This window comes from Camellia sinensis, chromosome 6 (assembly GCF_055761805.1).
Source record: "Camellia sinensis isolate YWXY chromosome 6, ASM5576180v1, whole genome shotgun sequence".
NCBI lineage: Eukaryota > Viridiplantae > Streptophyta > Magnoliopsida > Ericales > Theaceae > Camellia > Camellia sinensis.
The window spans coordinates 124,967,213-124,982,028 of record NC_138966.1 but is presented as its reverse complement, the minus strand read 5'-3'; the positions used below and the strand labels follow the sequence as shown (position 1 = coordinate 124,982,028).

Sequence of the window (14,816 nt, the reverse complement as noted above, 5' to 3'; positions counted from 1 at the left end):
AAGGTTGACTGCCTATTCAATTGTTAGGCCATCCGGTGAGATGAGAACTATGCCTAGTCCTGCACCGTGCCTGTTGGATACTCCATCTACGAAGAGTTTCCACATCTCTTCGACGAATAACTTCTAGCAAGTGGAGGGGTCTAATGATGTCTTGGGATCAGGGGCGTTGTTGATGCCTTCATCCGGGTTTATGTTTGCCATTGGGCTTTGATCCTCACTGTCTGACTGTCTCGAGACTATATTTTCGGGTGAGTCCTTGCTGGAAATTCTGTGGTCTATTCCTTCTTCCCTTTCTTGAGGCCTGAATAGCTTGCCATGCCGTTGGGCGTCCCACTTTGGGGGCTGCGCTTTTCCTACGGCACTTTCCCCCATTCGTTTGGTTGCCCTTGTCAAATCGATCGGGCAAACATAATGACTTCCTGGTGCAAACTCGGCCACGAAGTCTGCCAAAGCTTGGGTTTTTATTGCGGTTCTTGGTTGAAACTTAACGTCGACCTACCCCAACTCCACTGCCCACTTCAAAATTCGTCCAGAGAAATTTACCCTCTCAAATAAGGCTTTTAAGGGGAAGGCCATTTAGACAATTACGGTGTGGGCATGGAAGTAGCGTGACAATTTTCTTGAGGCCGTCATCAATGGTAAGGCCAACTCTTCCAATGGCAGGTATCTTGTTTCGGCGCCCAGCATGGTCTTGCTTAAATAAAAGATAGACAAGTGTTGTATTCCTTTAGTTCTCACCAACACTGCGCTTACTACATGCTGGGATACTACTAAGTACAAAAAGAGCTCCTCTCTTGGTGTTGGAGTCACCAACAATGGAGGAGAGGTCATGTAGTCTTTCAATTTTTCCAGGGCGTGGTTGCACTCACCATCCCACTCAAACTTGGCCTTTAGTGCCTGGAAAAACGGTCGACACCTATCTGACGACCGACTTATAAATCGGTTTAGTACGGCTGCTAGGCCAGTGAGATATTGTACTTCCTTGACTGTGTTGGGCCTCTCCAGATCTTGGATGGCTTTGATCTGAGAGGGATCGGTTTCTATACCCTAGTTGGTCACTAGAAAGCCCAGGAATTTGCCTGACCCTACGCCAAATGCGCATTTAGATGCGTTCAGGCGCAACTTGTGGGACTTCAAAATTTGGAACATTTCATCTAGGTCCTGGAGATGGTCCCACTCATCCCTGCTTTTGACCACCATATCATCTATGTAAGCTTCCATCGTTCTGCCTAACAATGGTGCAAACATTTTGGTGATCATCCATTGGAATGTAGCCCCTGCATTTTTTAGGCGATGTGACCTCTTAATGCGGTTCATACATAGCGATTTGATGGTAACCACGATACGCATCAAGGAAACTAAGTCGGTTATGCCCTGCTGTCAGGTCCACCAGTTGGTTTATCCGTGGTAGGGGAAAACTGTCCTTTGGGCATGTTTTGTTAACTGTTTTATAGTCTACACAAACATGCCATGTGTCGTTCTTTTTTGGCACTACTACAGTGTTGGAGATCCACCTGGGATAGTGTACTTCTCGGATTGCTCCTGCCTCCAGCAAGTTTTTCATTTCCTCCACCACTATCTCTACATGGTGGAGTACCGATCGGCGTGTTCGCTGTATAATTGGTTTGGTAGTTGGATGGACACTAAGTTGATGGTAGATGAAATTAGGGTCAATGCCAGGTATGTCGTACGGCGTCCAGGCGAACACTTCGATGTTAGAGGTCAAAAATTCCACAACCTCTATTCTCTCGGTGTTGGATAGAGACGAGCTAAGCAAGAAGAACTTTTCTGGGTTCTTTTCATCTATCTTTACCTCTACCAAGTCTTCCACTGCCTTCTGTTCAGCTGTTTTGCCGACATCTGCAAACAGTTCATTGTTTTTTGGTTCCTCTATCATTTGTACAAACCCTTTTGCAGCCTGGCTGTCGTTTACTGTGACGAAGCACTGTTTTGAGATGGTTTGGTCTCTTAAGACTTCTTCAATCTCTTTGGTTTCGTTGGGGAACCGTAATGCCTGATGGTAGGTTGATGCCACCGATCGCATGGCGTGCAACCATGCTCTTCCCAAGATTATGTTGTAGGTGGCAGGGACCTTTAATACCCAAAATTCCACCTGTTTTGTCATTGTTCCTACCTTAACTGGCAAAATTATCTTGCTTACTGGCCATTCTGGCATTGAGTTGAAGCCGAGGATGAGAGATGTTGAGGGCGCCAAGTCTTCGTCCTCCAATTTTAGTTACCTGAAGGTCTTGTAGTACATTATCTCGCATGAGCTCCCTTGGTCAATCAGAATTAGCTTGATGTCAAAATTCTTGATGCGCAGAGTGACTACCAGCGCGTCATTGTGAGGGCAATGTTACCTTGCTAGATCCCTGTCAGAAAAGGAGATGATGTTCGTTGCCTCCGTTTTTTCCCCTTTTGACGGTAAGTTCTGCACTTAGTACCTCCCTCAAGTGCTCAACCTTTTTGATCATCCCTCTGAGCTCACATACCCACTCAGGTTCGACTATCCCATGTATCACGTTGATTACGCCTTGGGGTGGACCGTCGATCGGCATCCCACTCGGCCTGTTGCGATCCTGGGGGGCTGGTTGTGTTCCCCCCTCTATATACTGGTCCAGGTGACCAGCGGCCACTAACTCCTCCAGATGTTGCCTCAATTGTGTACAATTTTCAATTCGGTGCCCTTTTTTATCATGGAAGGTGAAACGGTACCTCTCATCGTAGCCCCTTTGTGCTTCTCCTAACTTGGCCGACCGCCGAATAAAGGGTTCGTCGCGTATCTCGTTAAGAATCCGGTAGATAGGTTTGTTGAATATCGTGGTAACGGTAGTGCAGACTCTCAACTTCCTTGTTTGGGGCTCCTCTCTGTTGACTCGTCTACCCTGCCCATTTTTGCTCGGTTGTTCTACCGTGTTAACTTTTACTGCAGTCTTTCTATCCGACACTGCTGTTGTGCCAGATTTCGCTTTAGCGCGGGTGCTATCCTCCTCTACCCGGATGTGGTGATATACTCTTTCCATTAGGGTCTTCATTGTAAGGGGTGGTATCATCGTCATTGAATCCCTCAACTTGTTACATGTCGGTAAACCCCATTTTGTACTGTGCGATGGCGAGGTTTGTGGGGCAATCGCCAATCTGATTGAAAGTCTTCCAATATCGACTATTGTAAGAGTTAAATGTTTCCTTCTCGCCCATGTCAATGGAGAGTAGCTAGTCTATCTCCATTGGCGTCTTGGTATTTGTTCGGAATCTGGTCACAAATGCCTCTACTAGTTGCGCCCATGAAGCTATGCTACCTTTGGGCAACCTTTCGAACCATGTTAAAACTAGGTCGCCAAGGTTGGAAAGAAACATGATACACATTAAGGCCTCGTTTCGCCAATATACGGCCATAACTTGGCGAAGGTGGCTTAGGTGCATGTAGGGGTCTGACTTCTTCTCATAAGTAGTGAACTTGGGCTGGTGGAAGCCTGAGGGTAACGGTGTGTTCTCTATTGCTGGAACGAACGGCGAGCTCTGCAACCTCGCTAATACTTTGTCAGCTGGTTCATAGGCAAGGCGCGGCTCTGGCTTTCCAACCTCAACACTCCCATGTGTCCTAGGTGCCAATCGTTGTAGTGCAGAGACTCTGCGGGGGTCTCACGCCAGAGTGTCTTGTCTTCTTTGAGCCCTTTCCTCAAGTACTGTCCGCAAGTTCGCCGACCTAGGCAACTTCGTGTGCCTAGACGTCATTTGGTGCGAGTGCGAGGGCCTATAACTATTTCCTTCCGTGTAGGACCTTTCAGTTCTCGTTCTCTCAGACCTGGAGTAACGAGTCCTGGAAGTCCTTGATTGTGTATCGGTTGTCCGAAGGCTCCTACTTTTAGCTTGTGACGGTGTGACTTGTCTGTCACGATCTTCTGAGTGGTAAGAGAGTGTGTGGCCTCTGCGCCCCTCTTCCGTTGCCACCCCTTTGCCCTTTATTTGGCGCTTCATTGTCTCTATATCTGCCATCATTTTTCGTATCAACTCATCTTGCTCCCTTACACGATCCTCCAAAATCTGAGGATCCAACCTTCGCCTCTGTCTGTCAGGGCTCTGAGAGCGACGAGGGCTTGAGCCCCATCTCTCTCGTGTGTCTCTCATCGGGTTCCGTCGTTGGGGGTCTAATTCTGCCATAGATGGGACAAAAGGTAATCCTTCACGTTTCCCACCTCCCTCCGGGGTCTGTCCATCAATGGTAGAATGTGGTAAGTCTTCGTTGTGCGCCATTGATCTGAATTAAAGAGGAAGCTTGATCAATAGGTTTTGTTCTTTGTGTGTTTTTCCCCCATCTCTCACGTGGTCATGGGATCGATTCCCACAGATGGCGCCAATTGTCACTACAAGAAATAACACACTTGTCGACCAAAAAATTGGTCGCTAAATGCCCATTTTTAGTCGGCAAAAGTTATTCGCGACCAATTTTTTTGGTCGCCAATTGAGGGTCGGCAAAATAATTTGCAACCAAAATTTTTGTTGGTTAGGAAAAGTTGGATTTGCTGACTAAATTTTTGGTCGCTAAATGTATCATTATTGCGACTAATCCATTTTGTCGGTAAAATACTTTGGTCGCGAAAAGTGATATTTTCCCAACCAAATATCTTAGTTGCCAATTGTCACATTCCACGACCAAACAAATTAGTCGCCAAAAGTCGAGGAATCGCTGACTAACAGTTTAATCGCCAAAAGGTAAGGAATTTCCAACCAATGATTTTAGTCGCAGAAGTGTAGAATTTACCGACCAATTTTTTAGTCGCCAAATCTCTTTTTCTTTTCTTTTTTTTCTTTTTTAGAACAATCAATTTTTGTTTATAAACATTCAATCAAATATCGAACAAAATTCATTCAACCCAACCACAATTAAGGAACAATAACATTTAAAAAAGAAACTTCAGAGGATTCATGCATATACGGTGGTAATTTTAAAAAAGAAACTTTAGAGGATTTAAAAAAGAAACATTCAATCCTATCCTCTCTGTGATTTCACATTATATATGGTGTTGAGATGATATTTGGTTTGTTAACAATATTTTTCAGAGGATTCATGCATATACGGTGGTAATTTTGATAGAAACTTCCATTGGACTTTGTTTTCAAAATGTAATAAGATAACACATTGTAGTCTTCATGATTTAAGATAGAGAAAGTGACAAGGAGTGATATCTACTAGTGTTCCCACAAGTATAGTCAAACAAGCGCAAACAGCTGCAACAAAATAGAGGTAGAGCTGGCTAGCCCAGTTTGACAACTTATTGCCCTTCACATGATTGTTGTTTGTGTTGTTTTTGCTCAATGAAATTTAATTTACCAAAAATAATAAAAAGACTAGAACACAAATTCAGAGGATGCATAACTATTTGATATCAATCAAGCAGAGAATTGTTCTATTTCTAAAGGGATAGGGCAAGACCCTTAAGAGCATATCATTTCCACACAGCACTTCATAAGCATTGCTAAACAATCTATCATCAACAAAATTGATTTCTAGAACAAGATAAGCAAAGGCTTCGAAAATGATGGCACACAGAAGAAGATAGTGAACGAACTTCATCACGGTTTGAGGAGAGTTAGATATACATAGCCTTGACCCCTGCAAATTCCTAAAGGGTCTGGCTTTTCACTAGATGAAATATCAAAGAAAACAGTCAAGCAAATACTTTTATCGAGGCCACACATCTTCCAGGATGTAGTGTTTCCCTGTCCTATGACTGTATTGGCAACAGCAGGTCCTTTCTGCAAGGCTTACCATAATTAGTACCAACCTTACAAATAAGATTTAATCCAAATTCTACTAAGCAGACAAGCAGAGAATAGCTGTTTGATTAAAGGCACATGATCTTCATCCTAAAGAAAATTAGACAAATAATATTAAATGAACCAACCTTCTCCAAAGATGTGCAAGGTCCAATGATACCCTGAATTTTAATATCCTTTGAACAATTGATCTCAAGTGTGCCACTGGAAGAAACAAATCAGTATTGAGTTTATTTATTTATTTTGATAAAACAAATCAGTATTGAGTTTATAAAGCCTAAACATAATCCAACATCAAAGTTAAAGGAATTTAAGTGAAAAGTAACAGAAACAAAAGGTCTAGATGTACATATGCATAAACACATAATGCACAGAATAAAGAGACCAAAATTTTTGTTACCACAGATAGGTATATTACTTCAGTGGCAACCTTGAACATTCACAGTTTAGACTCCAGTGTTTACTGATTTTAATGCAATTTTTGGCAAATGAATTACAAAGCCAAGCGCAGAGACCAAATAACAAAATAAAGATACAACATTTTACAATACAACTCCCACAAGGTCATAAAATGAACATAACTCTTAATTTTGCAAGTGACATCCACTTACTGGTAATGCAAGTTCTATTCAAATGAATGTAAAAAAATAATAAATAAATAAAAAATGAATGGTAGAGTCAGAACAATATCCACTACCAAGTGACTCCCACATGGTTGTGACACGGACACTAATCCATGACACTAATCCACAATCAGGTATGACATCCACATGCTGGATTGTCGAAAAAATCTGAATACACCTCTCTTTATTGTTCTTTTCGGTGTTGCATCACTGTTGTAGACCACCTAGACTGAAGGGTAGACACCAAGAGAGATACCAGTGGCACTCTCCATAGAGATACCATCATGCCCAACCCAAGTATTACCTTGTAGATGCAAGAGGTATCACAAAAAGAAAAAGGTCAAAGTAGATGCCCCTATAACATGTCAGATAACCAAATGGTTCATTAATTTATGGGTTGAAAGTAACAAAAGTTAGAAGAGAACGATCTCCCTACCTGCTATAGAAGGCAATTACTTAATCAGTGAATTAATTTGAAAATAGTTCTCCAGTGTGACTAACTACAAAGGTAAGTTTGTGGAACTACTAATTAAGTGTGAGAACAAGTTAATTAATGGGCCAAGATTTGAGATTATAACAGAGGTTAATTTGCACTCACCTGACACATCAGATAAAGCATATCTTAAGGCTTTAGAGATAGCGCAATACCATTAGCTTCTAACATAAAGGTGAAAGGCTTCTCAAACCGGTGAGGGCCAGTAGCCTAAGTATGTCTATTTTGGTAGATCGAGTGGCTATACACATCTAGATCAGTTGGCGCAGTTGCTCCCAAGGGTAGCAACAACCCCAAGCTAACTGTCACTAGCATGAAGGGTAATCAGTCTCCTCTCTCTAGTTCTCATCAATCTACCTCCTCCATTATATGTCATCACTACCATGGTGAGAGGCACATTGTCACTCAATGTCCGCATTGCATATTGACCATTGATCATGAGTTGGAGGAAGTAGGAGAGGATATCAACCAAGAAGGAGGGTCAGGATATTGTATGGAATGACGACACCCACATTAGTGTCATGACTTATGACTATTTTTTCTACTCCTATAGGATGAGTGAATGTGCACCAGCAATTTTCACATATTTGTGAAATGCAGGAATAGTGTTTGTAAGGTCGTGGGAGTACTAGATTGTGGTCTCCAAATCAACTATTCATCATTGTCCATGTCATATAAAATATATGATGGATCCATAGACATGTCAACATCAGTTTCAATCTGCCTTAGTATTTTGTCTGATGTCTACCTATAGATGTTGCTCAACTTATTAGGCCATCCTTGGCTTTATGATAAAGGTATGCCTAATAATGGGAGAAAGAATACCTATGTATTTATGTATGGCAGCAAGACTATCACGTTGAAACCTGCAAAACTCACCAAAAGTATAAGAGTGAAAAACACAGGTCTTCCCCTAAGAAACTCTCCAAGCACAACCTTATGTCTTGAACAATGGAAAATTTGAGAAAATAGGGAAGAAGTCTGGCCACTTTTAGTGTTAGCTTTACTGACTAATGGAGTTCTTCAGGTTTCATTTGACCATACACTTAACTTGCAACGAAATGACATCTCTACAAGGTGAAATATGATTCGAATGAGAGACATTTGCCTACTACTGTACCGAAAATTAAGTCCAAAGGAACACATTCACACAAACACACAAAATGCCTAGTCCAAGCGAGACATTTTTCACTTGAAATAACAATCATGTAACATATATCAATATAATATGAATGCCAGCACTGGATTTGGTATTTGTGATGTACGGATTTAAAAGAAAAATTATTTTGAGCTTAAGTATGATGATTAAAAACTTTAAACCAATGTCATTTCATAGTGATTAACTTAAAATTGTTTTTGTTGCTGATCAAAAAAAATAAAGTGATTAAATCATCGGAGGCCAAGGATACAAGCTTACAAGAATCACAAATCACAATAACACAACTATACTGTAAATAAACAATTAAAAGAAAATAATAGATAAGTAATAATATTTTCAAATGTTTCATCAATGATGAACTCACTTGAAGGAGAAGCCAATAGATTGTTCCCCATCTTCAAAAACACGTTTGAATGAGTCTTTAAAAACAGAATGACCGAAACTTTATGCTAGAACAACAAGGCCACCAGTTCTTTCAATAGCAATCTTCATCTTTGCAACTCCAACCCAAAAACTTATAGTAGATTAGATCATAGCATGACAATGCACACATCTACAGCGAAGTAAAGGCAACAACAATTAGTATCTTTATGTCAAGAATTCGGCAAACATTCCTTGAGTTCTAAATGGGATACTCCAGCAAAAATATGCCACAAACTACCCACACAAGATAGCAAGGAATGTATCACATGCAACAAAAGCCTTTCATCTCACATTGATCATTTTGCATTTTGTTCCTCCAATAGTTTTATTCCTCAATGATCCAAAAAGTCCAAGGCAGACACATCACATGTAACGAATCAATTATACATCAACTTTAAACCTTGTAAAGTTTTGGCTTAGTTGCATTTGTCTTCTAATTGGGTTACACAGCTTCCTAATCGGATATCATGATGGTACTAACAGCTATCTTGCAAATGCCTCAAGTCTATCAAAACAAAACCTGAAACTCACTACGACCAATAAGAGACGACAAGAAAACAAATAGTTTCATTTATCAAATGGTTTGTAACAATTGAGAGAGAATTTAAAATTCTAAGTGACAACAATTATAGACCGCTAATTTTGAATTTTAATATAAATATTAGATAAATGATAAAATCGAAAGAAAAACCAAACTATACTAACAAATATACTATTAGAAGAGGAATAGGGTGTTAAATAAGTTGGGCTGTTTTTACCTTGGCATGGTGATCTTGAAAACCAGCAATTTCCATAGCTTCAACATCAAATGAATCAACCCTCTTGAGCTTCTTGACTAACCTTCTCATGACAGATCCATACCCATCTCTAGATTCTCTACTCTCATTTTCATCAAGCAGTGACCATGGAGGGGACACAGAGTCCACTTAACTGCCATCAACCCACTGGGCAGAGGCAGATCCATCCCCACCACCAGTTCTGCCCACCAACCTGACACTGATCTCCTCAATCCTCTCTTCTTCCATAGCCCCCAAATTCTACAACCTTAGAAACAATCAATCAAGAAATGAACCCAAATGGAATCAATCGACCATGTGTCTAGCACAACCCACTAAACCCTTCGCTCTCAGCAATAGTCAATCAAGAAATGGACCAACTATAATCAATCCATCATGTTCTGGCAAAACCCATAAAACCCTTCATTCTCAATAATAATCAATCAAGAAATTGACCAAAAATGGAATCAATTCATCATGATCCAGCAAAACTCACAAAACCCTACACTCTAAGCAATGATCAATAAAAAATGGGCCAAAAATGCAATCAATCCATCATGTTCTGGAGAAGGAAAAAGATGACAAACCTCTTCAAAATTTCCCCCTCCACGTTTCAAATTTCCCTCCCAAACTTTTGGCGACCAAAAGAGCAGATTAGTCGTAGAAAAGGTACCTTCGCCGACAAACTTTTTTAGTCGCCAAATCTCAATCAACGGCGACTAAAATATTAGTCGCTAAAAGTACTAATTTGGCGACTAAATTTTTTTTGGTTGCTGAAAATAAATTTTTGGCGACCAAATTTTTTGTCGCCAAAGAAAAAAAAAATTTATTTTCCATTCGTCGACTAAATTGTTTTAGTAGCCAAAACTCAATATACGGCAGCTAAAATATTTTTGGTCGGGGAAAATAAGTTTTTGGCGACTAAAATTTTGGTTGCCAATTCCACAACCAACTTGTTTTTTATCTTTCGCGACAAACTTATATTTTGGTCGCCAAAATGTGACCTTCCGTGACCAAATTTGTAGTTGGTCACCAAAAGCATACTACTTTCTGCGTCCAACTCACTTTTTGGTCGCCAAAATATGACCTTCTGCGACCAACTCATATTTGGTTGCCAAAAATAATGATCATTCGCGACTAATTAATATTTAGTCGCCAAAAGGTAACTTTTAGCTACCAACTTTTATATTGGTCGCGGAAAGTGGTCGCTAAAAGTGCAGATTCTTGTAGTGTGTACGAGCACGAAATAATCTTCTTATATAATCCTGTTGATCAAGTTTGCACTTCTCCAAACGTCGTCACTTTAATGCTTGAAAACACAAACGTGAATTAGCCGGTGAGTGTGTGCCAGAAACTTCTCCGATGCCTAAGTCAGCAAATAGACAATAGACACAAAAGCTCTGGGTATTTGAGAATCAGAATTGTGATACTTCTACATAGGTCCTGTCATGAGCTTTCATAGATTCCACTTGGTACAATCCTAATAGGACTCTAATTCTCCAATGTAGAGTCCTCCTAGGAATCACATTACTAAAAGATAATGCCTATCCTATAACACTCTCCTCATTGCAAGCCAAGTGAGATGGCACAAATCCCTTTACTTCGGCTTGGTAGTAGCTCAATCGAGCTAGGAAGGCCTTGCCCCACGCTAGATAGAACTAGCAGTCCTTGACCGAGATAACAACTTCTAGAAGCTTGCACCATTGCACCCCGGTCTTGCTTTGATATAACCACCTCGGTTCAAGCCTTGGGCCAAATACCCGTCCAGTCCACGACCGAGCTCAATCCACTCTTATTTACGCCCACAGCGCAGCCCAATGGCCAAAAGTGAACCTAGCTCGGTCCATGCAATAAATGGCCTTAGCTCGGCCTTATTTAGACATAAATTGCCCTCTCAATAATATAATTTAGTGGTATATTTTAGTGGTATGTTTTGATCTTTGACACACATACTGAGTGCAAATTCACTAGTCCCATTTTCTTTTTGTTTTTTAGATAGTAAAATCACTAGTCTCATGGCACACATAACGTCTGCAAATAATTAATCATGTGTCGGTAATGACCACAGAATATGTTAAAGGTTTACACTTAAAGCTTGGAATTTTTAAAAACAGTTTTATGAATTTTTAATCAGTAATTTTTGTTATTAGTGATTTTTTTAACATTTTAACCGATTTCTTTTCTTTTTTTTTGTTTCATTTCATTTAGATACACTTAAAATGTATGAAATTTGTGCAATTTTTTTTGGATAAATTACACTTATACCCCTTGAGATTTGGGTTTGATACATATCACCCCCTGACGTTTGGAAAATTACACTAACCCCCATTTCATTGTAATTATTTAGATGGAATGAAGACATTGAACTCATGCACTTTTTCTTTTTTTTTGCTTTGCTTTACTTTCTCTTTTTTTCCCCTCTTTCCTTTACTTTTTTTAAAATTTAATTTCCTCTGCTTTTCTACTATGAATTGTTACATTTTATATAAGCAGGGAGGTTTATGAAATGAGACTATTAACCACAGGGGTGGGAATGTAATTTCTAAAACGTCAGGGGTGGGTAGTAATTGGACCAAACCTCAAGGGGTGTCAATGTAATTTACCCTTTTTTTTATATAAAAATTCATTGAATACAAAAAAAAAAAAAAAAAAATCAATACATTTTCATTTTTTGTTGTACTCAGTGAATTTTTTTAAAAAAAGTTGTACAAATTTTATACTTTTTAAGTATATTTAAATCAATTGAATTTAAAAACTAAAAAAATTGATTAAAATATATTTAAAAATTCACTAAAAATAAAAAATAAAAAATGGATTGAAAACTCAGAAAACTATTTTTGAAAATTTCAAAAAAAAATATATATGTAATTCAAATTTAACACTTTGTATAATTTAGATTTATAATTTTTTCTTTAAAATAATGTGATTTAAATTCATATTGAGGTTAATTCTGAACTTTTGTGATGATAGTTAAGAAAGTATGTACCATAAACAAAGGTGGAGTTAGGAGCATTTATGATTGGTCACAAAATTTTAAATTTTTTATAAATATTTTGCAATGTGATTTGTTATGCAGCGTTGATACAGACCCCCAGTTGGGGGTGACCCCCACCACCGCTACATACACGTGAGGGTCAAAGAGAGGAGGACAAAAAAATAAAATAAATAAAAAAATGAACCAATCAGTATTCACTGGAGGTAGTGGGGGTCTCACTCATTTTTGTTTGTTAGGAAGCTTTTGTGACATTTTTATTAGGGTAAATTATATTTTATTCCTTTTATGTTTGACTATTTTTTCATTTTGACTTCTAAAAGTTTTGTTTTTTTTGTTTTTAAACTTTGCCCCTCCACGTTTTAAGTTTTTTTCAATTTATTCTTAAAATTAAAAATTAAATAAAAAATAACAGATTAACAGTCACCTGATATAAAAATATTTTATTATATATAACTCACACTTCTAATAGAAACTTAAATTTCAACATAATAATATATTTTTTATATTATGTAACAGTTATCATATCATTTTCTATCTAATTTTTGACACAAGTTAGTTTTGGAAATAAACTGAAAAAAAAAAACTTAAAACACAAAAGAACGAAGTGAGAAAAAATAAATTTTAAAAGTTAAAATGAGAAAGTGACAAAATATAAAGAGGACAAAGTGTAATTTATCCTTTTTATTATAACCCTTTGTGATTACAAATATCATTGTAACTAGTTAGGAAACTGAGAATAGTAAATACCTAAAAATAAAGGAATATATAAATAGGAATTTGCTCTATGATCATAGATTTAAGTACCCATCTTTTGTGGTTGAAAAGCAACACTGGCAGAGCTTGTGCACACAATTTTTTATTTTTTTATTTCTTTGCATTATAATTAATGATTTTTTTGCTATAGTTTTTATAAATTGTCACTATGACTTATAAATAGTGACGTTTTTCTGTGACGAATTTTTTAAATTGTCGTTGAAAATTAAAAATTAGTGATATTTTTTGTGACGATTTTTTTAAACCATCGCTAAAACTTATAATTAGTGATATTTTTATGATAAAATTTTTAAATTGTCGCAAAAAATAAAAATTTACTGACTTTTTTTAATAGTGTTTAATGAAAAATGTCATTAATTCTATCTACACGTAAGTCCCTAAGAGCAAAAAAACGTTAAAAAAATACTTTTTGATCCGCATCACATTTAATTTATATTTACAGCATATAATTTATTTTCGGGATGTTTTTAAGCAGTATATGGCGTTTGGGTAAGTTTCCCACCTCCGATCAACAAAGTAATTGAAGTCTCAAGCTTTGATTAATTACAAATTAGGTATCTCTTTACAAGAAAACTATTAGATACATCCATAGTATTATTTGTCATTATCCAAGTGATTATTTTCGGCTAATGAAAAATCGTAACATATTTTTAAGTAGGTTATTTTTTTATGAGACCCACCATGCCACAACTGTGGACAAGACTATTTAGTTGGGTCTATGAGACCCACCACGGGCCGATTTTAGTAATTTAATTTGTTTATTTTGTAAGCCCCTATGTGTATATTGTTCATGGAAAAAATCAAATGAATCCCACAAAAAATGTTAAAGACTCTAAATGAATTATTAAACACTTTACGCAATATTCACATGGGCGTGAGTCTCAGGTGGTGAGACAATACGCATGTGAGTATTGTGTAAAATATTTAGTAATTTAGTTGGGATTCCTAACATTACTCATCTAATAATTGTAATTATATTATTTTGCTATATTTGTTTTTTAAAAAATAGACAATTTAATTTCAAAATCATTTTTATTTCATTAAATATAGTGAAGATTGTCCAACATCATATGTATCAACTTCTAATTAATTATAAACCCAATGATGTCTCCTTTACAATATTATTATGGATAAATCTGTGGGTCTAAATTAAAATTAAAGACTGTTTTAGTGTTTTAATTGGGTAAGATGCAATAAAAATCTCTGTTAAGTCTTTTCTAATATTTTATTTCAAACATACCTAAATTAATTAAAATATGTTGAGTCAGTTGTCAACCATCGTATCTGTGTGGGCCAAATGCTATAATTAGGCACTATATAGTTTATGTTGCGAATTATATTGGGTGTGTGGTAAATTGGGGTGGTAGGGGCAGGAGTGGACAATGATGAAATAAATAAATAAAAATGATTTTTAGAAATGTAATACTGTTAATCAACTGCCAATTGCGATTGGGAATAATTTCCATTATCCATTGACCAACTTAAGGCTTTAATAACTGAGCAAGATTTTTTTTTTCTTCCTTTTTTTAACATACTGAGCAAAATAGTAATATTATCAATCGAATGTTACTTTATTTGGGGGTGGGCATCGATCAGACTAGGCCTAATCTAAAACATAGTTCAAAAAAAATTCATGACCAATCCAACCGACACATTATACCTAAAAATCTATCTCAAGCTTATATTACAGATCCAAGCCTGCCCAATAAACCTAGATATCATATACAAAATAAAGCTTATATAATAAAAAAATCAACAACATCTTAGTTAACTTGGCACAAAAAAATTTGTGAGT

General features: G+C 37.4%; 1 protein-coding gene across 2 annotated transcripts in view; it reads right to left on the bottom strand.

The window, feature by feature from the left end:
* Positions 1 to 9,844, bottom strand: part of LOC114295474 (WAT1-related protein At5g64700-like) — a 33,313-nt gene extending 23,469 nt beyond the window's left edge. The window contains exons 1-3 of one of the 2 annotated variants that reach the window (XM_082874664.1): positions 9,236 to 9,844; positions 8,418 to 8,561; positions 5,907 to 5,982 (exon numbers count right to left, since the gene is read on the bottom strand). In XM_082874664.1, coding sequence (XP_082730790.1) covers positions 5,907 to 5,982; positions 8,418 to 8,448 — 107 coding nt within the window. In that variant the 5' untranslated portion in view covers positions 8,449 to 8,561; positions 9,236 to 9,844. Of the gene's footprint in view, positions 1 to 5,382; positions 5,758 to 5,906; positions 5,983 to 8,417; positions 8,562 to 9,235 lie in introns of those variants that run through there. The other variant, XR_014332997.1, reaches the window with a different exon arrangement.
* Positions 9,845 to 14,816: the final 4,972 nt, after the last annotated feature.